The 27,405-nt window shown below is 36.6% G+C and overlaps 1 protein-coding gene across 1 annotated transcript in view; it reads left to right on the forward strand.

Annotated features, from left to right (window-relative positions):
• Positions 1 to 27,405, forward strand: part of DNAI4 (dynein axonemal intermediate chain 4) — an 81,122-nt gene that overhangs the window by 10,404 nt on the left and 43,313 nt on the right. Inside the window, 4 exon segments of the mRNA XM_068966273.1 lie at positions 1,117 to 1,300; positions 13,057 to 13,241; positions 14,578 to 14,690; positions 25,067 to 25,223. Coding sequence (XP_068822374.1) covers positions 1,117 to 1,300; positions 13,057 to 13,241; positions 14,578 to 14,690; positions 25,067 to 25,223 — 639 coding nt within the window.

Genomic DNA, 27,405 nt, shown 5'->3' on the forward strand with positions numbered 1-27,405 from the left:
GAGTGTATGCAACATACAAAGTGTCAGTAGTAATAAATGCGATGAAGAAAAATAAGATGTGAAAAGCAGATTGTGGTCATTTTAAAGTATTGTATTCTTGTCTGATCTTGTTATGATTTGGAAAGTAAAAATATTGTTTGAAATGTTTTCTTTGGAAACACGCTGCCTTTTTATCGTTTAAAGGGCAATCATTCTTATTTTAAAGAAGTCTGCAGCACAATTAGAGTACTAGAATGAAAGAATGACTAGGTTTTTGTCTTAAGGAATTTGGAGAATTGATCCAAAAGTGAAATCATACTTCTTCTCCTGGATGCAAATATTTTGATTATATTTTCTCTTCTTAAAATTTATTATGTAATTGTTCAGGCAGGAACATGATATTCTTTCCCAGGTTTTATTACTCATGCTTCAGTCAGCCTACATAACTGCAGTCTACACCTATTTATGATTACTATGTGTCAGGCATTTCCTAACTATAATATATAAATGAATATATTTAATCCTCATAATAACCTATGTGTGTGTGTTCAGTTGCTCACTCATGTCTGACTCTTTGCAACCCCATGGACTGTAGCCCACCAGGTTCCTCTGTCCATGGGATTGTCCTGGCAAGAATACTGGAGTGGGTTGCCATTTCCTCCTCCAGGGGATCTTCCTGACCCAGGGATTGAACCTGGGTCTCCTGCATTGGCAGGTGAATTCTTTATCACTGAACCACCTGGGAAGCCAGTAACCTAAAAGATACTATTATTACCCCCATTTTACAGATAAGGAAACAGACCCAGAGAAATAAGTGTAGACTTTTGATCTGACTGTCAGGGTTTCAAATTTCAACTCTAGTAGGAATGCTTCCCTCTAAGCTTTTATGGTTTAAATAAAATAATGTTATAGCAACCTCTTAGAATTATTGTGAGGAAAAAATGACACAGTGCTGGTAAACATTCTAGAACTATGCTTACATATAATGAGCTCTCAAGTGGCTACTATTTTTCTTCTTGTTTATATGATCGGATTGTTTCCATGTTTTTAAGTGAAAGTTTGTTTGTTTGTTTTTCTGTTGGCTAATATTTCTTCAATCCTGGATCTTCTGTGTTATATTTTCTTTTCCTGACATAGAAACGTTGGCTTAGGGCCAAGGAAGTCTATTAGTTTTGTTGGTGCAGGAAAAGGAGCTCTAATGAAAGGAGGATATGCTGGTGCAAACCAAAGCAGAATGACTATGTCAAAAAACATGATGATTCTACCTGAAGCAAAACAAATAGAAAAAATGACTATTTCTTCTGCAAAGACAGTCACACAGGTAATATTCTTTAGAATTCTAAATTTGTTTGAAAATGACACTGGTAAGAACTTGATTGAAATGTTAAAGGTAGAAAGTATGCTTTTTTTTTTTTTTTCCAAAATTTTTTTAGGTTTTACACTTAGGTCTGTGATCCATTTTGACTTAATCTTTGTATGTGGTACAAGGTATGGTCAGATGTTGTTGCTGTTTTTACATAGAGGTATTCAAGTTTTAGCACCATTTGTTCTGTACCACAGGGCATGTGGAATCTTAGCTCCCCAACCAGGGACTGAGCCCATGCCCCCTGCATTGAAAAGCAGTGTCTTAACCACTGGACCACCAGGGAAGTATGCTACTTTGAAACAATAACTTACTTCTAATACAGTACAGGCATACCTCAGAGATATCATGGGTTCAGTTGGAATAATACAAATACCACAATAAAGTGGATCATGTATATTTTTTGGCTTCCCAGTGTATATAAAAATTATGTTTATGTTATACTGTAGTCTAAATAGAGTGTGCAATAGAATTATGTCTAAAAATTCTAATATAGATGACTTAATTTTAAAAAATCTTTAATGCTTGTTGGAGAAGACTCTTGAGAGTCCCTTGGACAGCAAGGAGATCCAACCAGTCCATCCTAAAGGAGATCAGTCCTGGGTGTTCATTGGAAGGACTGATGTTGAAGCTGAAACTCTAATACTTTGGCCACCTGATGCGAAGAGCTGACTCATTGGAAAAGACCCTGATGCTGGGAAAGATTGAGGGCAGGAGGAGAAGTGGACAACAGAGGATGAGAAAGTTAGATGGCATCACTGACTCAGTGGACATGGGTTTGGGTGGACTCCGGGAGTTGGTGATGGACAGGGAGGCCTAGTGTGCTGCGGTTCATGGGGCTGAAAAGAGTTGGACATGAATAAGTGATTGAACTGAACTGATGCTAGCCATCCTCTCAGCCTTCAGTGAATCATAGTAACATCAAAGAGCACTGGTCACAGATTACCATAACAAATACAATAATAATGAAAATATTTAAAATATTGTGAGAATTACCAAAATGTGACACAGAGACTCAAAATGAGCAGATGCTTTTGAAAAATGGTATCAGTAGTCTTGCTGGATGCAAGGCTGTCACAAGCCTTCAATTTATTTTACAAAAGCCGCAATATTGAAGTGCAATAAAGTAAAGTGAAATAAAAGGTATGCTGTGTTGCGCTAAATCGCTTCAGTCGTGTCCAACTCTGTGACCCCATGGACTGTAGCCTGCCAGGCTCCTCTTCCATGGGATTCTTCAGGCAAGAATATTGGAGTGGGTTTCTGTGCCCTCTTCCGGGGATCTTCCCAACCCAGGGGTCGAATTCCTATGGCTCCAATATTGTAGGTGAAGTCTTTACCACTGAGCCAGTGAGAAAGCCCGAAATGAGGTATACCTATATTGATATATTGATTTCGTTAGATCCTTACCATATAACTAACATATCTTACAGCATAATATTGGCAGTTGGCTCCTATCATTATTATTAGAGTGTAATGAAGAGAGTCTACTCATGACCTTAAGAATTAGTTAGTCAGCTCATGCTGCTATAGTAAAATACTGTAAATTGGGTGGCTTATAAACTTATTTCTTACTGTTCTGGAAATTGGAAGTCTAAGATTACGGTGGCAAATGATCGGTTACTGTTGATGACTTTCTTCCAGGTTGCAGACTACCAACTTTCTTTGTATCCTAACATAGAGGAAAGAGATTTAGCTAGCTCTCTAGCTTTTGTTGTAAAGGCACTAATCTCACTTGTGAGAGTGCTACCTTCAGGACCTAATTACCTTTCAAAGGGTCCACCTCCCAATACCATGACACTGGGATTAGAGTTCCAGCATACGAATCTGGGGGGTACACAAACATTCAGTCCATAATAGTTATATACATATTACATATACATTATATTATATATACATTATATGTAATATGTATGTATTATTGTATATTACCTACATATTACATAGTGTCAACACCACTGTGTAAAAGGTATAATGCATCATGACCAAGCGGAGATAATACATGCAAGGTTGTTCTAATATTCAAAAGTCAGTACTACTTGTCTTATCAGTAGACTGAAAACAATGTGATTATAACAACAGATAAAAAGAATTTGAAAAATTCCAATATATCCATTAATGATAAAAAATTAATAAACCATTTCAACTAACTTGAAAAAGAATTTCCTTAGGAGCATTCTGAAAAACCTACAGTTACTAGTAATCTAGTAACATATAAAAAGAATTTTATGCCTTGAGTGCTTTAGTTTCATAAGACTGCCATTGCATTATATCACAGATTAGATGGCTTAAACAGTGTCCTAATCTGCGCTTCCTTAGGGACACTAGTCAGATTGGATTACCTCATTTTAACTTAATTATCTCTTTAATGGCCCTATCACTAAATTCAGTCCCATTGAGAGGTCCGGGAGTTAGGGCTTCAACATATGAATTTTTTGGTAGAGAGAGACAATTCAGCCCATAACAGTTACCAAGTGGGGTTTATCCCAGGGATGCAAAGTACTTTAACATCTTAATATCAATGTAATTTACCACATCTCATATCAGTAGAATAAAAAATGATGATCATCTCAATAGATTTAGAAAAAGCACTTTGCAAAATCCAATGTCTTTTCATGATAAAAGTTCTTAAAAAACTAATAATAGAGGGAATTCAACTTGATAAGGGACATTTATGAAAAACCCACTAATATCAACTTAGCAGGCAACTGGATGCTTTCCCGCTGATGTCAGGAACGAGACAAAATTTTCTTGCTGCTTCTATTCAGTGTTGTACTGGAGGGTCTAAAAATGGCAATTAGGCAGAAAAAAAAGGCAACCAGTTTGGAAAGGAAAAGGTAAATCTCTGTTTGCAGATGACATAATGTTATGTACATAAACTCCTAAGAAGCCCACCAAAAAGTATAAAAACTAGGGAACTGGTGATGGTTCAAACTTGGCAGTCTAATGGTTCAAACTTGGTCCTCTCACTTTGGTGGCCCAGGTTCAATCCCTGGTTAAGGAACTAGAATTCTATAAGCTGCGGCATGGCCAAACAAACAATTAAAATTAACTAATGAGTTCTGCTAGGTTGCAGGATACATGGTCAATATACAAATAAATTATAGTTTTTACTTTTGGTACAATTTTAAAATTAAGGAAACAATTTCACAGGAACATCCAAAACAATAAAGTACTTACAAATAAATTTAATAATAGCAGTGACATCTTTAGCTCCAAAGACTGTAAAACATTACTGAATGAAATTAACAATGATCTGAATAAATGGGAGTACATCCAAAATTTATGAATGGAAAGACTTACCATTGGTAAAATGGTGGTACTCCACAATTTGATCTGTAGATTCAATACAATCCTTATTAGAAATCCCAGCAGACTTCTTTGTACAAATTTACAATTAATTCTGTAATTCATATGGAATTTCAAGAAACCCAGAATAGACAAAATACCCCTAAAGAAGAAGAATAAAGTAAGCAGATTCTCATTTTCCATTTCAAAATTTACTATAAATCAACAGAAATCAAGATAGTGTGGTATTGATTGGCCCAAGGATAGACATACAGATCAATGAATAAAACAAAGAGTCTAGAAATAAACCTATTATATCAGTGGTCAACTGATTTTTGATAAGGGTATCATGACTATTTTAAGAGGGTCTTCAATAAATAGTGTAGGGATGACTGGATATCCACATTCAAAAGAATGAAGTTGGACTCTTACCTCATACCATATCAAAATTAATTCAATATGAATCAAAGACATATATATAAAGCTAAAACTAAAAAACTTAGAAGTGGTAAATCTTCATGACCTTGGACTTTGCAAAAGATTCTCAGATATGACACCAAAAATGTGAACCACAAAAGAAAAAAAAAAGCAGATGATTGGACTTTACCAAAATTAAAAATGTTTGTGTTTTGAAGAACATAATCAAGAAAGTAAAAAGTCAACCCACAGAATGGGATAAAATATTTGCAAATGATCTATCTGTAAAGGGATTTGTATATGAAATATATAAAGAATTACAACTCAATAGACAAATAACCCAATTAAAAATTGGTCAAGGGATTTGAATACTCATTTCTCCAAAGAAGGTATGTAAATGGTCCAAAAGCACACGGGAAGATGCATGACATTATTAGTCATCAGAGAAATGTAGATCAAAACCATTGAGATCTTTATACTCATTAGGATGGCTAGAATCAAAAAGTCAGGTAACAACTGTTGGCAAGGATATCAAGAAATCAGAACCCTACTGATAGGAATATAAAATAGTCCTGACACTTTGGAAAATGGTTTGGTAGTAACTCAGAAGTTTAAACATACTCTTACCATATGACCTGGCAATTCTACCTCTAGATATATACACCCAAGAGAAATTAAGATATATTTCAAACCCGAAACTTCAAACCCTGACTATTCATAATAGTCAGCAAGTGGAAACAACCCAAATATCCAACAGTGGGCAAATAACTAAATAGAATGTGATATATTCATACATATATTCATACAGTGGAACATTTTTCAACCGCAAAAAGGAACGAACTACTGGTGCATGCAGCATTGTGGATGAATCTTGAAACCATTATACTAAATGAAACAAGCCAGTTACAAAATACCACACTCTATGTGATTCTACTCGCATAAAAGTCCAGAATGGAGACATCTATAAAGACATGAAATACATTAGTTGTTGCCTAAGGCTGGGAGATTGGACTGAAAGACTGAAGGCAAAAGAATGAGGCGGCAGAGGATGAGATGATTAGATAGCATCACTGACTCAATGGACATGAATTTGAGTAAATTCTGGGAGATAGAGGAGGACAGAAGAACCTGGCATGCTACACTCTACAGTCTGAAGAGTCAGATATGACTTGTCCGCTGAGTAACAACAAGAACTGGGAGAAAGACAAGTGTTAGGGAGTCAGAATTAAAGGAAACAGAGTTTCTTCTTGAGGTAGTTCTAAAGTTAACTGTGGTGATGGTTGCTCATATCTGTGAATATGCTAAAAACCACTGACATGTACACTTTCAAAGCTATTTAAAAAGATAATTCTTGCAGATTGTATGTAACTTTATGCCAATTTTAAATTTTGAAAGATTTGAAAATATAAAATGGAAAAATTAACATTTTGAAAAGAAAAATAAAAATGAAAATTGGAAGCTTTTATTAAAGAAATGAGTAATTTAAAAATCTTTTGTCAAAGATGATTCCAGGCCCATATGGTTTCACTAGTGATATATGCCAAACACAGAAGGACAAAAACAGAACAAGAAAAGTGGGTATACTGTAAAACAGTTTATGAGGCTAGACTTATCCTGATATCAAAATCTGACTACAACAGTATGAGAAATAAACTTTACAGGTCAATCTCACTTGGAAACATAGATGGAGAAATCCTCAATAAAATATTAAAATTCAATAACAATAGAAAGAGATAATACATTGTAAGAAAGTTGAGTTTATATCAAGAAATTAATATTGGTTTAACATTTAAAAATTCATCAGTGTAATTCACCACATTCATAGCTTAAAGGAAAAAATGCATATGATCATCTCAATACAGTATTTGATAAGATGAAAATTTTATTCTAGATTTAAAAGATTCTTCTGAAACTGGAAATCACAAGAAATTTCCTTAATCTTATTTATAAAATCCTACAGCAGTGATCATATTTAATGGTAAAGCATTTCTAAGAAGGATCCATTTCTATCCAACATTCTTGGAGGTCTTAGCCATTTCAGTATGATAACAAAAAGAAATGTAAAGTATAAGATTTGGAAAAGAAGAAACAGAGCTTTGAATATTTGTAGATGACACAATTATCTACATATAAAATTTTAAATCACCTAGTAATTATCAAGTTACTAAGAGCTTAGCAAGATTATTGGATAACAAAAATAATCAAAAGCAAAAAATATATATTTGTATATACCAGCCACACACATTTCAAAAATTACATATTTTTTAATGATGCCATTTATAATAGCACTAAAATTCATTAAATACTTGTGTATAAATTTAACAAAGATACACATAACCTATAAATTTTGCTGTGAGATATTAAGACCCAAACAAATGGAGAGAGAATTTTTTATGCACAATAAGAGCCCATATTCTAAGTATATCAGTTTTACCCAAATTTTGATTTATAGGTTCTTTGCAATTTCAGTCAAAATCTCAAGTTGTTGTTGTTGTTGTTTTTTTATTTTATTATTTTCCAGGAACTTATCAAGGTAATTCTAAAGTTTATATAAAACTGCTAAAGGGTAGGCATAACCAAGATACTGTTTGTAAAAGATTTCATTCATTTTTATCTTTGGCTGCACTGTGTCTTCGTTGCTGTGCATGGGTTTTCTCTGGAGGCGGAGAGTGGGGCCTACTCCCTAGTTGCAGCGTATGGGCTCCTCATCATGGTGGCTTCCCGTGGGCAGAGCGTGGGCTCTAGGTGCATGAGCATTGGTAAGTGCAGCACGTGGGCTCATTAGTTGCAGTGAGCTGGCTCCAGGGCCTGCAAGCTTTAGTAGCTGTGGCACAAGGGCTTCATAGTTGTGGCTTGATGGCCCTAGAGCGTGCAGGCTTCAGTACTTGTGGTATGCAGGCTCCGTAGTTCTGGCTCTTGGGCCCTAGAGCTCAGGCTCAGTTGCTCCTTGGCATGTGGGATCTTCCTGGACCAGGGATCTAACCTGTGTCCCCTGCATTGTCAGGTGGATTCTTATCCACTGTTCCACCTGAGAAGTCCCCAAGATACTCTTGAATAAGAACCATGTGAAAGGACACTCTCCTTGGTAACAAATTTTATAAAAAGTGTAACATTAACAAAGGTATAGACAAAAAGTCTACAAGTGACTCAAGCACATTAACACTTGTTTTATAAGAAATGTACACTAGAGAGTAATGGGAAAATAATAGGGTTTTCAAAAATTCTTGTTGAAACAATTGGGTATTCATATGGAATAAAAACATATTGGCTTCCTTTCTCATAGTATACACAAAACTCAACTCCAGGTATATTATAGTTCTAAACATGAAAAGCAAAAATATTTTCATAATTTAAGGACTGGGAATGTTTTCCTGGATGAAACATCTAAGATGTAAACCATAAAGGAAAATGTGATAAATTCGACTGTTCTAAGAAAAAGAACTTCTTTTTATTAAAAGATACTACAAAGAAAATGTAGCATATTAAAAAGCAGAGACATTACTTTGCCAACAAAGATCTGTATAGTCAAAGCTATGGTTTTTCCAGTAGTCATGTATGGATATGAGAGTTGGACCATAAAGAAGGCTGAGCATCAAAGAATTGACCCTTTTGAACTGTAGTGTTGGAGAAGACTCTTGAGAGAACCTCAGAATGCAAGGAGATCAAGCCGGTCAACCTTAGAGGAAATCAATCCTGAATATTCATTGAAAGGACTGATGCTGAAGCTGAAGCTCCAATCCTTTGGCCACTTGATGTGAGGAGCTGACTCACTAAAAAAGACCCTGATGCTGGGAAAGACTGAAGGCAGGAGGAGAAGCGGACAACAGAGGATGAGGTGGTTTGATGGCATCACCAACTCAGTGGACATGAGTTTGAGCAAACTTTGGGAAATGGTGAAGGACAGGGAAGTCTGGCGTGCTGCAGTCCATGCGGTTGCAAAGAGCTGGACATGACTGAGTGACTGAACAACAGCAACAAGGAAAATGAAGCCATAAAGTGAAAGATGACATTTTCAACACATAAAACAGAAAAGATTCATAGTCAGAACATTTTGTTGTAGTTCAGTCACTAAGTCATGTCTGGCTCTTTGTGACTCTGTGGACTGCAGCACACCAGGCTCTCTTGTCTCTCAGAGTTTGTTCATATTTTTGTCTATTGAATGGGTGATGCTATCTAACCGTCTTCCTCTGCCATCGCCTTCTCTTTTTGTCTTCAATCTTTCCCAGCATCAGGGTCTTTTCTAATGAGTCAGCTCTTCTCATCAGTTGGCCAAAGTATTGGAGCTTCAGCTTCAGCTTCAGTCCTTCCAATGAATATTCAGGGTTGGTTTCTTTTCAGATTGTCTGGTTTGATCTCCTTCCTGTCCAAGAGACTCAAGAGTTTTCTCCAACTGCGAAGTTCAAAAGCATCAATTCTTCACTGCTCAGCTTTCTTTATGATCCAACTCTCACATCCATACATGACTACTGGAAAAACCATAGCTTTGACTAGATGAATCTTTGTCGGCAAAGTAATGTCTCTGATTTTTATATACTGTCTAGGTTGATCATGGCTTTTCTTCCAAGGAGTAAGCGTCTTTCAATTTCATGGCTGCAGTCACCACCTGCAGCGATTTTGGAGCCCAAGAAAATAAAATTTGACACCGTTTCCATTGTTTCCCCATCTATTTGCCATGAAGTGATGGGACCGGATGCCATGATCTTAGTTTTCTGACTGTTGATCTTAGTGTTTTACACTGGCAATGGCACCAATACTCTTGCCTGGAAAATCCCATGGACGGAAGAGCCTGGTAGGCTGCAGTCCATGGGGTCGCTAAGAGTCGGACACGACTGAGAGACTTCACTTTCACTTTTCACTTTCATGCATTGGAGAAGGAAATGGCAACCCACTCCAGTGTTCTTGCCTGGAGAATCCCAGGGACGGGGGAGCCTGGTGGGCTGCCGTCTATGGGGTCGCATAGAGTTGGATATGACTGAAGCAGCAGCAGCAGCAGGTTTATCATAGCTTTCCTTCCAAGAAGCAACCGTCTTTTAATTTCATGACTGCAGGATGTTTAATGAAGTGAAGTGAAGTGAAGTGAAGTGAAGTCGCTCAGTTGTGTCCGACTCTTTGCGACCCCATGGACTGTAGCCTGCCAGGCTCCTCTGTCCATGGGATTTTCTAGCTTTCCTTCCAAGAAGCAACCGTCTTTTAATTTCATGACTGCAGGATGTTTAATGAACTCTAATGTAAATTTTAAAGAGACAGAACTCAATAGAAAAGTGTGTAAAGGACATGTATGGGACATTTTCCTCCAAGAAAGGAAGTCAGAATGGGAATAAGCATATGAAAAGAAGTTCAACTTTGTGAAAAAGTCAAAATGAGATACCTGTATACCTATACCCGTACTAGTTTAAATTTTTAAATCTGACAATGCTAGTTGTTGATGAGAATATAGAAAAACAGCAACTGTCACAATGCTGGTAATCATGAACAGCTTACAGTCAACTTGGAAAAGAGTTTGGTGTTATCTAAATCATGTTGACTCATCAATTCCACATCTATCTGTCCCTTACAGAAATGCATTCTTGTGTATAACAATATGCTTTTACATAAATATTTATTGAAACAGTTTTCATGATGGCCAAAAACTGGAAACAATTCAGTGTCCATGCAGATGACACCACCCTTATGGCAGAAAGTGAAGAGGAACTAAAAAGCCTCTTGATGAAAGTGAAAGAGGAGAGTGGAAAAGTTGGCTTAAAGTTCAACATTCAGAAAACGAAGATCATGGCATCCGGTCCCATCGCTTCATGGGAAATAGATGGGGAAACAGTGTCAGACTTTATTTTTTGGGGTTCCAAAATCACTGCAGATGGTGACTGCAGCCATGAAATTAAAAGACGCTTACTCCTTGGAAGAAAAGTGATGACCAACCTAGATAGCATATTGAAAAGCAGAGACATTACTTTGCCGACTAAGGTCCGTCTAGTCAAGGCTGTGGTTTTTCCTGTGGTCATGTATGGATGTGAGAGTTGGACTGTGAAGAAGGCTGAGTGCCGAAGAATTGATGCTTTTGAACTGTGGTGTTGGAGAAGACTCTTGAGAGTCCCTTGGACTGCAAGGAGATCCAACCAGTCCATTCTGAAGATCAGCCCTGGGATTTCTTTGGAGGGAATGATGCTGAAGCTGAAACTCCAGTACTTTGGCCACCTCATGCGAAGAGCTGACTCATTGGAAGAGACTCTGATGCTGGGAGGGATTGAGGGCAGGAGGAGAAGGGGACGACAGAGGATGAGATGGCTGGATGGCATCACTGACTCGATGGACGTGAGTCTGAGTGAACTCCGGGAGTTGGTGATGGACAGGAAGGCCTGGCATGCTGCAGTTCATGGGGTTGCAAAGAGTCAGACACGACTGAGCGACTGAACTGAACTGAACTGAACTGAACTGAACTGAAAAGTAAAATGGTTGAATAAAATAAGATATGCTAATCCAACAGATACAACCAATCACCGATAAATTATTGGTGATTATAAACAAACTATTATACATGCAACAGTATGGAGAGATAAATAAAAATGAGCTGCTGAACAGAAAATGTCAGATAATTCAGTCACAATATATGACTATTATAAATTTTAAAAACTAAATTGCCTTGCCAAACTTAGTAAATACTAAGTGCTAACCAAAATCTGTAGCAACCAGAACTCTCTCATACTTTGTTGGTGGGAACCACTTGGGAGGAAAACCTTTTAGCAGTATCTACTATATGTGAACATAAAAATAATTCACTACCCAGGGATCTCACTCAGGTATATACCCAACATAAATTCATACAGTATAGTCGACAAAACCCATGCACATCCGTCTTAATAGTGGCGTCATTTGTACCAGCCAAAAATTGGGAAACTACAGAAAATCTGTGAACAATAAATAAATTGTGATATATTGACACAATGGAATATTGTACAACAGTGAAAATTAACCATCTGCAACTCTACTTAACCATATGAATGGCTCTCACAAATGTGGATATAATGTTGAACAAAAGAAACCAGATATCAAGGGTACATGCTTCCTGATTTCATCAAAATAAAGTTTACAAACAGGCCAAAGTAATCCATGGAGTCAAAATAATCATTACCTTTGGTGTAAGAGATGGTGACTCTTAGGGAAGGAACTTCTAACATGCTGGTAGTTTTCTAAGTCTGAATGGTAGGTACCTGGGTGTCTTCTGTTTATGAAAATATATTAAGCTGTACATTTATGTGTATAAGTCTATGTATATATTACTTCAATATAAGTTTTGAAAAGTAAATGCTGTTATTTAGGAATGCATACTTAAAAAAACTATTTAAAAGAAAAAGAAAAGAACTACCAAAATCAAGTTAATGATATTCACTGGGGAGGGAGGGAGAGGCAGTAACATAGAAGGAGCAAAACCCAGCGGAGCTGTTTTTGTCTAGAAGGAGCAAAGTCTCCTAGAGGTTCTTTAAATGTTCTAATTTTTTACTTCAGTTGCAATTATAACAATGTTTTACTTTATATTATTTAACTATATTGTTATGTTTTAATTACATTTCTGTATGTGTTAAATTTCACATACAGAAAATTAGCCAAAGACATATAAGCCAAAAATGTGTACTAACTTGGGTAATGTTTATTAATAAAATATTAAATGAAAATTGTGGGTTTTTTAAAAATTATACATAAAATTAAATATACCAAAATATTAACTATCTGAATTATCTTTCTACATTTTTAAATTTTCTCAAAATTAATTAAATTTCTCAAAATTCATATGTATTACTTGTATATAAATAAAACATGAATGAGATTTTTTTAAAGTTGTATTACCTCAGTTAAGAAGTTTTTTAAACATAAAATCTTTTATCATTCAATTGTCCATGTTTGTCCTATCCTACACACTTTATCTTTTTCTCTACCGTTTTTATCTCTAGTTTTAAAACTTGTAATACAGAAATCCCATCTTTTTTACTTATTTTATTTAAAATCACTATTTTCTACAGGTGACTGATATACATGGAGTTGATGTTACTCCCAAACCTCTTTACCGTCCAGATCCATATTCCGGTACAGGAAAGCCAAATAAACTATTGACTTCACAAGACGGATCACATACCTCAGACTTTATAGCTTCCTATAGCCTTTATCAGAACACATTAAATCCCAGTATGTTAGGGCAGTTTACAAGGTAGAGTATACTATTCTATGCTTCTTTGTGTTTATCTTACTACATATTTTCATTTAACTTGCACATGTGGAAGTTAGATGTCAGTTGTCCTGTCTGCCAGCTCTGCTCTCCCACCCTAGTGTTCCGCCTCTTGTTTTCGTCTTTTGTTTTAACTAAATGTGGGGCTTACATCTATACTCCGACCAACACATCTGTGCGAAAACATATATCGATTTTACTCAAGATTTCCTGAGGAACCAAAAAGATGGGACCTAGCATTACAAACATATTTCTTTAGTTTTCTTCAGTTTCTTTTATGCTGCAGTTTAGAGGCTTCCCTTTTTTTCCTCCCTATTCTTCCATACAAATCCTTATTCTCCGATGCTTTGATTTCTGTCTTGTTTTATAACTTTTTGGTAAATCATATGTTTTGCATTTACATATGCAGATACTTACATAATTGAAAAATTTTAGAGCTTCCAATAGAGAAGTTCAATCTTTGCGATAATAAAACAGTACTCCTAAAACAATCTAAAGATTATGGGGAAGTACGTTAGTGTGTAAGTTTCAATCTGACAAATTAAAAGTTCTAGATGTTAACTAAGCACGAAATTTTAGGAGAAAATATGCTGTCTAGAATCTACCTCCAAATTGGCATACAGATGCCATGGGAGGTCTGTGCAAAATAAAGGATGTTCCAATAAACTGAGCCCAACCTTTTGGAGGCCCATTGAAACTATAAATAGAAAGGAAAAAGTATGTAGTATCATGGAGTAATGTTAAGTTCCTATGTTTAAAGGAAATTATTTTTGGACTCCTCAATATATTGATTTCCCACCAAATATATAAACTTTATTTTAAATTAAATTTTGAGAAGACATTTATCAAATTGAATAAAAGTGCATTTAAGATGGGATTTGAATAATGAGCAGAAACCTGGTGAAAATTAAAGGCAGAGTATTCCAGGCTGAGGCCCTGAGGTAAGAGAGCTCCATAAGGTTGAGGAACTTTTAAAAAACAAAAGAATAGTGATATGATGATAAGATGGAGAATCTCAGTAGATAGGCTGTATTTTAGATTTTTACCCTAAATATACTGTTGGGAATCCATTGAAAGACTTTAGACATGGACTTTAGACAAAAGGGCTTTAAGACTTTTACTTAAAGAACACTAATCATCAACTTAATTTTTAGAGAATTATTTTATCACTTTTGCTTATATGATTATAGTGTAATCATGGTTGATTTGATTTGATTTGATTTGATTTCTCTATGTGTATCTGATAGTTTTCATTTGTACATTTAATTGCCCTAAGGACATATGAATAAATAAATAATATTGTTTTTCATTGCTAAAGGTCAGTTTTAGGAAGCAGCACAGTTTCTAAGTCAAGTGTATCCACTAGTGAATCAATGGCCGAAGACTTAGAAGAACCATCCTTTAAACGGGAAAGATTGTCTAGTTTTACAGGTAATGAGAATCCAATCTTTCATTTGAGTAACAGTTTATTATTTCTTTGTAAATGTGCTCATTTTTTTTTGGGTGCTTGAGACAGAAGAACTATGGTAATCATTCCCAAATGCTGGCTTGTGCAACAGCTACATGAGAATTATTAGGGTAATGTTTATATTTTTTAAAAAATTCTCAAGTGACTCCCTTGCACCAACAGCCTCAGTAATCACAAACCCTGTTTAAAAAAGCTCAGCTTCTAACTCAGGAGACAAATAATTCTGATATACTGTGATCGATTCAGTAGTGAGACATAAGTAGAATGTGATGGGAACACTTAGAAAAGATTACTATGAGGTGGAAAGTAAAAAGCAGGAGAACATGCATAAAGAACATTACTGACTTTTGAATTGGACTTTTAAAGATAATTAGTAATTTGTCAGGAGAACAAATTGGAGAGACTCATTCCAGGTAGAAGATAAAAACATGAGGTAATACGAAGGATTATGTGAGTGAAGATCAAAGAGGAAATAGTGGTTGACTAAAGCACTGGAAGAAGTGGCTATTTCCTTGAGGAACATTTGTGTTGGAGTGTGGTATGGATATCTTTTCCTCTGAGATGACAATGAAGGATTAGTTAAAATATTTATAGAAAAAGTGCTTAATGAACTTTTCTTTCTGGTGTTAGACTATGTAACAGAACGCTTCTGACAACTAACAGAATACCCAACTACCATTAGCTTAAATGAAGACAGTTTTTCCACATTAAAGGAAGTTAAAGGTAGATATACATGGAGTTGCTATTACTTCCAGACCTTCAACAGTACGTGAACTGAGAACTTTCAGATGTTTAAGCTGGATTTAGAAAAGGCAGAGGAGCCAAAGATCAAATTGCCAATATCCATTGGATCATCAAACGAGCAAGAGAGTTCCAGGAAAACATCTACTTCTGCTTTATTGACTACGCCAAAGACTTTGACTATGTGGATCACAACAAACTGTGGAAAATTCTTCAAGAGATGGGAATACCAGACCACCTGACTTGCCTCTTGAGAAATCTGTATGCAGCTCAAGAAGCAACAGTTAGAACCCAACATGGAACAATGGATTGTTTCAAATTGGGAAAGGAGTATATCAAGGCTGTATATTATCACTCTGCTTATCTAACTTATATACAGAGTACATCATGTGAAATGCTGGGTGGGATGAAGCACAAGGTGGAATCAAGATGACCGGGAGAAATATCAATAACCTCAGATATGCATATGACACCACCCTTAAGGCAGAAAGGGAAGAGGAACTGAAGAGCTTCTTGATAAAAATGAAAGAGGAAATTGAGAAAGCTGGCTTAAAACTCAACATTCAAAAAATGAAGATCATGGCATCTGGTCCCATCACTTCATGAAAAACAGATGGGGAAACAATAGAAACAGTGACAGGCTTTATTTTGGGGGGCTCAAAAATCACTGCAGATGGTAACTGCAGCCATGAAATTAAAAGACATTTGCTCCTTGGAAGAAAATACGGATGTGAGAATTGGACCATAAAGAAAGCTGAGCACCAAAGAATTGATGCTTTTGAACTGTGGTGTTGGAGAAGACTCTTGAGAGTCCCTTGGACTGACTGCAAGGAGATCAAACCAGCAAATCCTAAAGGAAATCAGTCCTGAATATTCATTGGAAGGACTGATGCTGTAACTGAAGCTCTGATTCTTTGGCCACCTATGAGAAGAACTGATTCATTGGAAAAGACCCTGATGCTGGGAAAGATTGAAAGCAGGAGGAGAAGGGGATGACAGAGGATGAGATGGTTGGATGGCATCACTGACTCGATGGACATGAGTTTGAGCAAGCTTTGGGAGTTGGTGGTGGCCAGGGAAGCCTGGTGTGCTGCAGTCCATGGGGTCTCAAAGAGTTGGACATGACTGAGCAACTGAACTGAACTGAACTGAAAGGTAGATAGCTTTTGTCTTTGCGTTTGTGGCACAGTCATATCAGAATCAGAACTGGCATCTCTGCTATTCTTTTTTCAGCCTTTTCTCATTTCTTGCCACAGGACCTCATAATACCTGTCCCAACTCTGGGCACCAGTTCCATCTCCATTTATCAGGAGAGTAAACATTTCCCAGAAGCTTTCCTTTTTCCTGTGTATTTCTGCTTTTATCTCACTGGCCAGAACTGTGTCACACTGCCATCCCCAGCTTCAAGAGAGGCTGGAAAAGCCAAATACTTGATTTTTCAGGCAGTATTAATGGAAAGAGGCCTTGGAAGAGAGAAAGGCTTAGCAGTGAAAATTAAGACAAAATTAGGAATATCTGTTGTAGGAAGAAGCCCATCCTCTCAGGATGGAAGAAAGAGAATTAAATTATTGTCATAACCTCCCCCAGCAGTCTCTACATATATTCTTGCCACCTTCCAATTTTTTCCAAACTACATGCAGAGTTGAAACCACACTCCTTGTTTGGGACTCAAACTCAGCCACACCTCATATTGGGGCTTGAACCTACAATTCCCTAACTTGAGAGGGAACTCAAATCCACTGTCTTTTAATTGAAACTGCTCACCTTGTGCCAGGACTTAATGAAGCTTAGATTCTTTTGTCTCTTTGCAGAAAGAATTCAATGTGAGGCAAAGATAGACAAGAGTGAATTTACATAAGCACAGGATTCCTGTGAGAGCTACAAGCAGGCCAACAAGGGAGCACAGCCCTGAGAACAAAAAGGGCTTTTGCTTTTTTAGAATTAAAGAATAAGTGGGCAGGGAAGAAGATCATCTTCTTCCGCATTTTTGGGTAGACGGCATGGCTTGCATCATTAGTTCTTCCTTTGACCTTATACGTTCTAATGGGGACTGTCATGACACTATTTAAATAAGATCTATATTATTAGAAGGATGGTGACATATGGTGGCCTAGTCAGTAAAGAATCCACCTGCAATGCAGGAGACCTGGGTTCAATTCCTGGGTTAGGAAATTCCCCTAGAGAAGGAAATAGCAACCCACTGTAGTATTCTTCCCTGGGAAATCCCATGGACAGAGGAGCCTGGTGGGCTTCAGTCCATGGAGTCACAAGAGTTAGACACAACTTAGTGACTACACCACCACCACATAGTAATTCATCTCGGATTTTGGTATAATGTCCCCTTTCACCTACTTTCTTTCCCTTTTTACGTGTGTTTCTGTCTTGACTACATGCAGAAATCCTACTTTTCAAGAACCATTAACTTCCTGACTTCATGTATTAATAACAAGATTGAGACCCTGTATATATTGTCCTGTGTTTTAACAATCAGAGTCTGTGGCTTGAGTGTGCCTGGTGCTTAGATGCACCTGGTCTTTCTTCAAGGTAGCATGGATTTTTGCTAGATTAGTAGATTCTTTTCTTGAGTGGTCAGTAGTTTACAACAGTCTCCCCAAACTCCCTTAAAATTCCCTTTCTGTCTTTAATTCCTTAGAGGGATTTCTAAACTAACTATTTAATTATCCTACTCTATCCCTATTGCAATGATATTTTTAGCAATCTTAACTGCATTCTCACTGCTTAAAACCCTTCAATGAATTTTCATTGCTCTTAAGAAAAAGACAATAATCTTTATGTTACAATTTGCCTTGAAGCCTACCTCTAAGGACTTCCCAGATGGTGCTAGTAGTAAAGAACCCAGCTGCTGATGTAAGAGACTTAAGAGATACAGGTTGGATCCCTGGATTGGGAAAATCCCTTGGAGGAGGGCATGTCAATCCACTCCAGTGTTCTTGCCTGGAGAATCCCATGCACAGCTACCACCTCTACTTGTTTCTAACAAAAACAATCAAAAGTATAAAAACTTCACCTCCAGAAATGTTGAAGAATAGTATCAATGCTTATATCATCTTGGTTTGCTGGCTGATTCTAACTACAAAGTCAAGCCTCTGTAAGTGAGTACACCCAAACAATTCTACTTCTGGTTTTTCAAGTAGTCATGCATGGATGTGAGAGCTGAACTATAAAGAAAGCTGAGTGCCGAAGAATTGATACTTTTGAACTATGGTGTTGGAGAAGATTCTTGAGAGTCCCTTGGACTGCAAGGAGATCCAGCCAGCCCATCCTAAAGGAGATCAGTCCTGGGTGTTCGTTGGAAGGACTGATGTTGAAGCTGAAACTCCAATACTTTGGCCACCTGATGTGATGAGCTGACTTATTTGCAAAGACCCTGATGCTGGGAAAGATTGAAGGCAGGAGGAGAAGGGGACGACAGAGGATGAGATGGTTGGATGGTATCACCCACTCAATGGACATGGGTTTGAGTGAACTCTAGGAGTTGGTGATTGACAGGGAGGCCTGGCGTGCTGCTGTTCATGGTGTCTCAGAGTCGGACATGACTGAACGACTGAACTGAACTGAACTGATCACCTGGCAACTCATTTAGATTCACATTTCTAAATCTTGAATGTTCAGTAACATAATCTATATACCTTTAAAAATTTCCCACACTCATGTCTTACTCTGCTGCTGCTAAGTCACTTCAGTTGTATCCAACTCTGTGCGACCCCATAGACAGCAGCCCACCAGGCTTCCCCATCCCTGGGATTCTCCAGGCAAGAACACTGGAGTGGGTTGCCATTTCCTTCTCCAATGCATGAAAGTGAAAAGTGAAAGTGAAGTCGCTCAGTCGTGCCCGACTCTTAGCGACCCCGTGGACTGCAGCCCACCAAGCTCCTCTATCCATGGGATTTTCCAGGCAAGAGTACTGGAGTGGGGTGCCATTGCCTTCTCCATGTCTTACTGTAGGCCAACAATATAGGACTATCTGACAGAGGGGGTTAGGCATAAGCAGTGGTGTGCTGATAAGTATAAAACTAACCTACTCTGAAGTAGAGAAAGTCCTGATTTGTAGTATTTGCCAATTTCGTGTGGTATAAATATCTTCACCCCCAACAAATTCAAGCTACCAACATGAAATTTCTGAGTGGGAAGCTTGCAAGACATGCTTAGTGAAACATTGTTATTCAATATTTTTACCATACAGATTCAATAAGTATAAATAACTGCAAGAGTCTAGAGTGGTAAGTTTTGAGTGGTTATCTTTGTTTTTGATATGTATTTAGTTGTAAGTTTATATAATTTAATTTTGAATAATGACTATTTAATGATTAGCTTACAAAATTCCTGATAATTTAATAATTGCCCCTTGCAAGCTGGTTCAGTCCTGCTCTAACACACTTTTGGGTATATTTAAAAATTTCCCACATGCTTGTAATATATAACACTTTTATAAATTAGTATTAAAAATACTGATAACCTAGATCACATGTCCAGAATTCTGATTTAATTATCATAGAATGAATCCTGAACATCAAAGAAATAGTCCATGTGAAAAGAAGTGTGCAGTGGATTTTTTAGAATGGTGAAACTATTCTGTGTGATTCCATAGTAGTGGACACATGACATTATGCTTTTATTAAAATCCATAGACTCTTACAGTACAGAGAGTCAACCTTAATATACTACATTGAAAAAAAACAAACTCAAGAGATCAGAGCACCCAGAATGAAATACAAACTGTGACATGAGAATCTAACTGCTTTGCAAATACATGACAACTTCACTGAGAGACTGGGTGTCAGGGGAGGTATAGCCCTAAGTAACATTGAAATTGATGGAGATTAGAAGATTAAAAACATGGAAGTACACATAGCCTCCATACTCTTATTTGATAGACTCATTTTCCATTGGAGTGTGAGTTAACAATCTGAAGCATTGTACATATATACTAGTATTAAACATGTAAATAAGTGGAAGGCAGATAGTACGAACTAGATTTTTTCACTGTCAGCGGAGTTGGAGATTGCAGGCAAACAAGGGGAGAAGGTTAGAATTATCCATATGATAGTGAGTGAGAATCAGGAAGAGTAAACTAATGTTTAGCTTAATGTATATACAGATTATATGTGTGTGGTTGAGCCGGGGGTTTACTATAGACACAAATATTTCTTAAGCCCTGTCTGCTAAGAAAGCCTAGAAGAAATGACACCCCTATAGCAACAAGCATACCCAGTGCCCAGATCTTGGTTTCTGATACTGTTCTCCAATAAAAGGAACCAGGAGTCTTTAGAGAAATGACTGCTTCTAGACTGGAACAGAGAATATATAAGGTAAATCAGAAAGTAAACAAGTGTTAGAAACTCCAATACTTTGGCCACCTGATGCGAAGAGCTGACTCATTTGAAAAGACCCTGATGCTGGGAAAGATTGAGGGCAGGAGGAAAAGGGGACGATGAGATGGTTGGATGGCATCACCAACTCAATGGACGTGGGTTTGGGTGGACTCCGGGAGTTGGTGATGGACAGGGAGGCATGCTGCGGTTCAGGGGGTCGCGAAGAGTCAGACACGACTGAGCGACTGAACTGAACTGAACTGAAACAAGTGTTAAAGAGAAAAAACTACATTAAACAAACAAAAAATCTGAGGTATGTGAAAAGGACATAGCAGCCAACATCTTGTGATGGTAATAGGAGGAATAATTTCAAGAACAAAATATGTTATGTAATAGTGGATTAACAACCCAAAGTATAAAGTAAATATCCATGAGTCCATAGTGATTCAAGTGAATGACTGATAAATTAATGATTGAGAACAAATGTATACGAAAGAATTCCAAATGATTTATATAGACGTTTCTCCTTCAAGAAGGTGGAGCTTAACTGTCTCATTTAAATGTGGGCGTTGCATATCAACTTCCTTCTAAGAAGTACAGGATGTAGAAGGGGAGGGAAAGAGCAACTTTAACGCAGAGAAAGCTGACAAAGTCTACCTCAGGTCAAGGTGAACATCATCAGTAGTAAGTCATGCTGATAGCAGGTACCCTTGATATGATATGATGAGAATGACACTTTACCTCTGTAGTCTTCCTCCTAGAAATCCATAACCTGTCTGATATCAGACAAACCCAACTGATGGACATTCTACAGAATACATGACCAGTATTCCTCAAAACTCAAGGTCATCAAAAGAAGGGAAGTTTGAGAAATCGTCAGAGTGTCGGGAAACTTAAGGAGACACAATCGATAGACATAATATATCCTACATGTAGATACATGTACATAATATATCCTACAATATATCCTGAAAAAGGAAAACGACATTGGTTAAAAATTAAGGAAATTGGGATAGAGTATTCACTTTTGTTAATAATGACACATCAGTTGTGGTTTATTAGTTGTGATAAAGGTACCAAAGTAATGTTAACAATAGGAAACACTGGGTACAGGGTATACAGTAACTCTTTGTAATATTCTTGTGGATCTCTGTATATGTAAAACTATTCTAAAATTAATATTTATTAAATGTTAAAAAAATGTCTAAGGGTGAGTCACAGCAGTCTTTAATCAGTTCTCCAGATGATTCTGTTGCATGCTAAAGTTTGAGAACCATTCTTTTTACTGTATAACCAAAAGGAGGCTTATGGTTACAAAAGCTTATGGTTTTAATGGCAAGGTAGGAGCCAAAACATCATCTTACCTATAGATTGTGGATGGTCTCACAGAACAATTGAATAATAATAGCTATCTTTTACGTGAACTCATAAGTGTCTTGATACGTATGTAATTTGTGAGGAAGGGTGAGAATAAGATGCTTATGTGACTGAATTGCACTGCAATTTTATCACACCAATTCTAGCTTATGCAGAGGCCAAGGAAGGCTTCACAGATGATTAGCTACTGGGGGGTCTTTGAAGGTAGCCAAGTAATGAGATCCCTTTCCCCTATGCAGTTCTGAATTAATTGAAAAATGTAATAAATGTAGATATGGTATATTAGAGCCAGAATATCACATTATGAATAAAGGCCTGCTGTTAAACTCTCAAATTTGACAGACTTACCCACCCATTCAATAAAACATCAGACCATCTCAGGCCTACTGCAACCCTCTCAATGGGAATCATGAGTAAAGGTGTGGAGAAGAGCCAAGACTGTCATTCTAGAGCTTCTTCCTCCTGTAAAAATCGTCAGGAATGGAACCATGCTCCCTCCATCACCAGCAGTAAATAAGAACAGACAAGGCAGATTGATATATTGTGATGTGTTTCTAGGTGGAGAGTGATATGTAGGTAAATCTGGTTTAAAGTCCATTTACGGTTAGGGCATCTGGTCGATGAATAGACAAATCCTATAGGTATATAGTGGAGTTTGAAGCAGTTTCTCAATATATAACATATTCAACCAACATTCATACAAAGGTTGCTAGAGAGAGCCAGACAAAAATTCTTTCTGCCATCCTAGGGTTTTGTCTATGAATAGTAGATCCTCTGCCACTAAGTAAAGGAAAACTGCTACTTTCCTCAACCATGGTAGGTAACTAAGGTGTTACTCTATTGGTTCTATCTACTATAAGATCACTCATGTTTATAATTAGCATATCTGTGTCATAATGGTACTTTGAGGTTGTTGTTCAGTTGCTAAGTCATGTCCAACTCTCTGTGACCCCATGGACTGTTTGTAACACACCAGGTTCCTTTGTCCTCCATTATCTCCCAGAGTTTGCTCAAATTCATGTCCATTAAGCTGTTGATGTTATCTAACTAACTTATCTTCTGTCACTCCCTTCTTTTGCCTTCAGTCTTTCCCAGCATCAGGGTCTTTTCCAGTGAGTAGCCTCTTCACAACAGATGGCCATAGTATTGAAACTTCAGCTTTACCTTCTGTCCTTCCAATGAATATTCAGGGTTAATTTCCTTTGGGATAGACTGGTTTAAATATCTTTTCAGTCCAAGGTACTCTAGAGTCTTCTCCAGCACCACAGTTCGAAAGCATCAATTCTTCGATGCTCAGCCTTCTTTATAGTCCAACTCTCACATCCGTACATGACTACTGGAAAAACCATAGCTTTGACTATATGGACCTCTGTTGGAAAAGTGATGGCTCTGCTTTTTAATATGCTGTCTATTTTGGTCATAGCTACTTTGAGGTATATGTAACTAAATCATAGATGAAGACCTGACAGTCTTAAAGAAAGGAAGTTTAGAGACGAGCTCAAAACTGCCTGTGTGACTTTAAACTTCTCACTTAGCCTGTCTGTTTCTCATTTTCTTCATTGATCAAACTAACAGTTTGGACTAGATATATCTCCAGTTGTGTCCATTTACTTTTTACTTTTTCACTTATTTACTTTTCACTATTTACTTTTTCACTTATCCTATATCTGCTATGTAGGTAGATTTACTTATATAAATCATTTCTTCCTCATTTTAAATTTATTGCATAAATAATAAAAATTAAAAAACATTTTTAAAAAGAATTATCCAATACTATAAAGAATTGGTAATTTAAAATTTTGTTTCCTCAGCTTCTCCATGGGCTCTAGTATTTTAATTGTTACAATCATACCATGGATTTTGTCATGGACTATTTAGTCACTCTACATTTTATCACAAACATTTTCATAATTTTAATATCATATTTAATTACTACTTAATATTAATAGATGAGTATACTCTAATTTTTTTATCAATTCAAAATGTTGGTGATTGATTTGTGGAATTAGTAGCTTGTATTTTTTTTTAGACTATGAAAAAGGTGTTTTTCTCATACTCTGGACCTTCTTAAGGAGACTAAGCCTTAATCTCTGGAAAGTTTATACCCTTTGCCTATTCAAGCTTTACCCATGTCAGAATCTCATGGATCCCTGCTTCTCACCCTGATTTTTAACAGAAAACGTTGAATTCTGGCCTATATACCCTTGTCATGGCTCCTTTATTACCCACACAACCAAGTTCAGACTCCCAGCCCTGAAACTCTGTCCTCAGCGGAATTTTTTAAGAACCTTGGACTTCTGAATAGACTACAGACTTGAGATTAACTCTTTTCAATGTATTTTTTGCATGGATATTAAGTCTGTTTTTCTCCTGTATTTAACCACAACTTTCATTGGAGAATCTTTTGAGCTCTTGGTGAAGATGATTAGATGATTAGAGGTGGGCTATCATCTAAATCAAAAGTCAACAGATAAGAAGGACAAGAAGATATAGACAAGATATTAGATATAGACAAGAAATTAGCTTCAGGACTCGGAGAAGGGTTGCATATTATTTGGAAATAGACTTGTCCATACTCCTTTTGCGTTGTATCAACAGTCATTCACCTCAATCTCCCTGTTAATATTATGGGATAGATGTAATGGGATGCCCTTGTAGTCATGACTATACACTTGATATTGGAGTAAGCTTGATATATCAGCAGCAGAGATGGTTTATGAGCCATAGGATCCAGTTTGGCTTCAGAAAGTTTAAATAGACTACATCTCACAACATGACATATTCTTTTAGCATATAAAGCCACCTGCAATGTATGACTCATCATGACATTTTGATGAAGATTAAAATTAGCAGTTAGTAAATTATTTTCATTAAGTTATGTATTTTAGATTTACGAGTTATGAGGACAACACCTGGAAAAATTATAACAAAAGAAGACCTGGAGAAGACTATAGAGATAATTCTCACAGAGACAGAAACAATGAACTTTTTAAATCTACCAACAGTTATGTTTTCTGTAGAATCTGAAGAAGCTGAGAAAGTAAGGTATGTGTGTTTTAATTGTTTACATTGCTTTTGTAATTTAAATTCTAAATCAGAGGGCACTATTCTTGTTTCTGTCTTTGAGGATTTCTGGATAAATTTGTACCCCATGAAATTACATGTAAAGTATACATGTTGTATGTTCTTCCTAGAGGATTAACTCATAGCTTTAGCATATTCTTTAAAAAATAGGTGAGCTACCAGGTTAAATAACAAAAGAAATAAAGGAAGCTTCTAAGTCTCAGGATAGGTTTTAATGATTTTTTTCTTTTATACATATATGAATTATTTTCAATTTAAAAAGAAATGACTGCCAGTTTTATATTCAAAACAACTTAAACTTAAGAAAGGAAAATGTGTTATGGGGATATGATGGAATTTACTATTGAGAGCAGATTTTCCATTTCTATTTATTAATGAATATAAATGGATTTCTGCCTCATGTATTTTGAAGTTCTGGTGTTATGCACATATACATAAAGGATTGTTACATCTTTTTGTAGACTTGACCCCTTTATCATTATATAATACCCCCCTTTATCTCAAATAATTTTCCTTGCTCCAAAGTGTGCTCTGTCTAAATTAATATAGCTACATAAATAGATTATTTAGTATTTTATAGTTATTCAGATTATTTGCCTTCAAGTATAATTTGAATATGATTCATAGTACTAAAAAATTCATCATTAGCATAATTTTTATGGTATTATTTTTACCCACATATAAAATATTGTAAAATTGTTTGGACTATAAAATATAATACAATCAGATCTTGAATAACATACTTTTTTAAAGCACATCAGACATAAGGGAAAAGTCATAGGACCAGAAAAAAGAAAGGAAAAGAATAACAATGGGATAGATAAATGATCTAAAATCAGAGAGGGAGAGATGCTAGAGGCAAATGATAATATTAGCACATGGATCTAGAGCCCACCGGTAAGTCTTGAATCCCCCCCAAAGTGAGAGAATCAAAAAAAAGGCTCTTATATTAAACCAAGACCCTTAAAAGGATCTCAGTTATCTCAAGTGGGCCAGGTCAGTAGGGTCTCCTAGCTACTATCGTAGGGAAGTACAACTCTTCTCTGGAGGAAGGCATATCCCAGTTAGACTCTTAAGGTTTCCTCCGTGTGTTTAGTAAAAATTACCAATAAAGAAACAAGACATTATGGGTGAGAAGTTAAAAAAAATAGGAAATCCTGGATCTAGATCCTGAGGACTATAGATAATGATGTTACCAAATATAAAGTATAAAATATATGTGAAATATTTAAATAAAAGAGTTAAGGGGCTTCTCTGGTGTTACAGTAGTGGAGAGTAGTCCACCTTATGACGTAGGGGGCATTGGTTCTGTCTGACACACCTCAGAGCAAGTAGGCCCCTGTGCTGCAACTACTGAGCCTGAGCACCACAACTGCTGGACCTTGCTCACCTTAGAGCCTGTGCTCCGCAACAAGAGAAGCCACTGCAGTGAGAAGCCTGCACACTGCAGCTAGAGAGTAGCGCCCGCTTGCTGCAGCTAGAGAAAGCCCACACAGCAATGAAGATCTAGCACCGTCAAAAATAATGAAAAAAATTATAAGAAAAATAAGATAGAGTTAAAACATCATTAACCCTAAGAAACTATTAAAATGATGACTGGTAATTGCAAAAACATTTTAAAAGAATTTTTTTTCAGATTTTATTTTATTTTATTTTACTTTACAATATTGTATTGGTTTTGCCATACATGGTGGCTCAGAGGTTAAAGCATCTGCCTGCAATGTGGGAGACCCAGGTTCGATCCCTGGGTTGGGAAGATCCCCTGGAGAAGGAAATGGCAACCCACTCCAGTATTCTTGCCTGGAGAATCCCATGGAGGGAGGAGCCTGGTAGGCTACAGTCCATGGGGTCGCAAAGAGTCGGACACAACTGAGTGACTTCACTTCACTTCACTTCAACGTGAATCAGTTTAGTTTGTATAGTTGTTAAAATTAAAAAGTAAGCAAAGCTTTAATCTTTGTTTTTAAAAAGTAAGCATTTAAATTTAAATGAGACATAATTGAATAGATATGTAATAAATCAAAATTTAGATCTAAGTTGTACAAAATCTTGGAGAGAAAAATGATACCTAAAACATCAGAGAGAAATTAAACAGTTATTGATAATAGGCTAAAGGTCTAAGGTACACCTAATCATTTCTGAA

The sequence above is a fragment of the Capricornis sumatraensis genome, chromosome 2 (assembly GCF_032405125.1).
Source record: "Capricornis sumatraensis isolate serow.1 chromosome 2, serow.2, whole genome shotgun sequence".
Classification (NCBI taxonomy): Eukaryota; Metazoa; Chordata; class Mammalia; order Artiodactyla; family Bovidae; genus Capricornis; species Capricornis sumatraensis.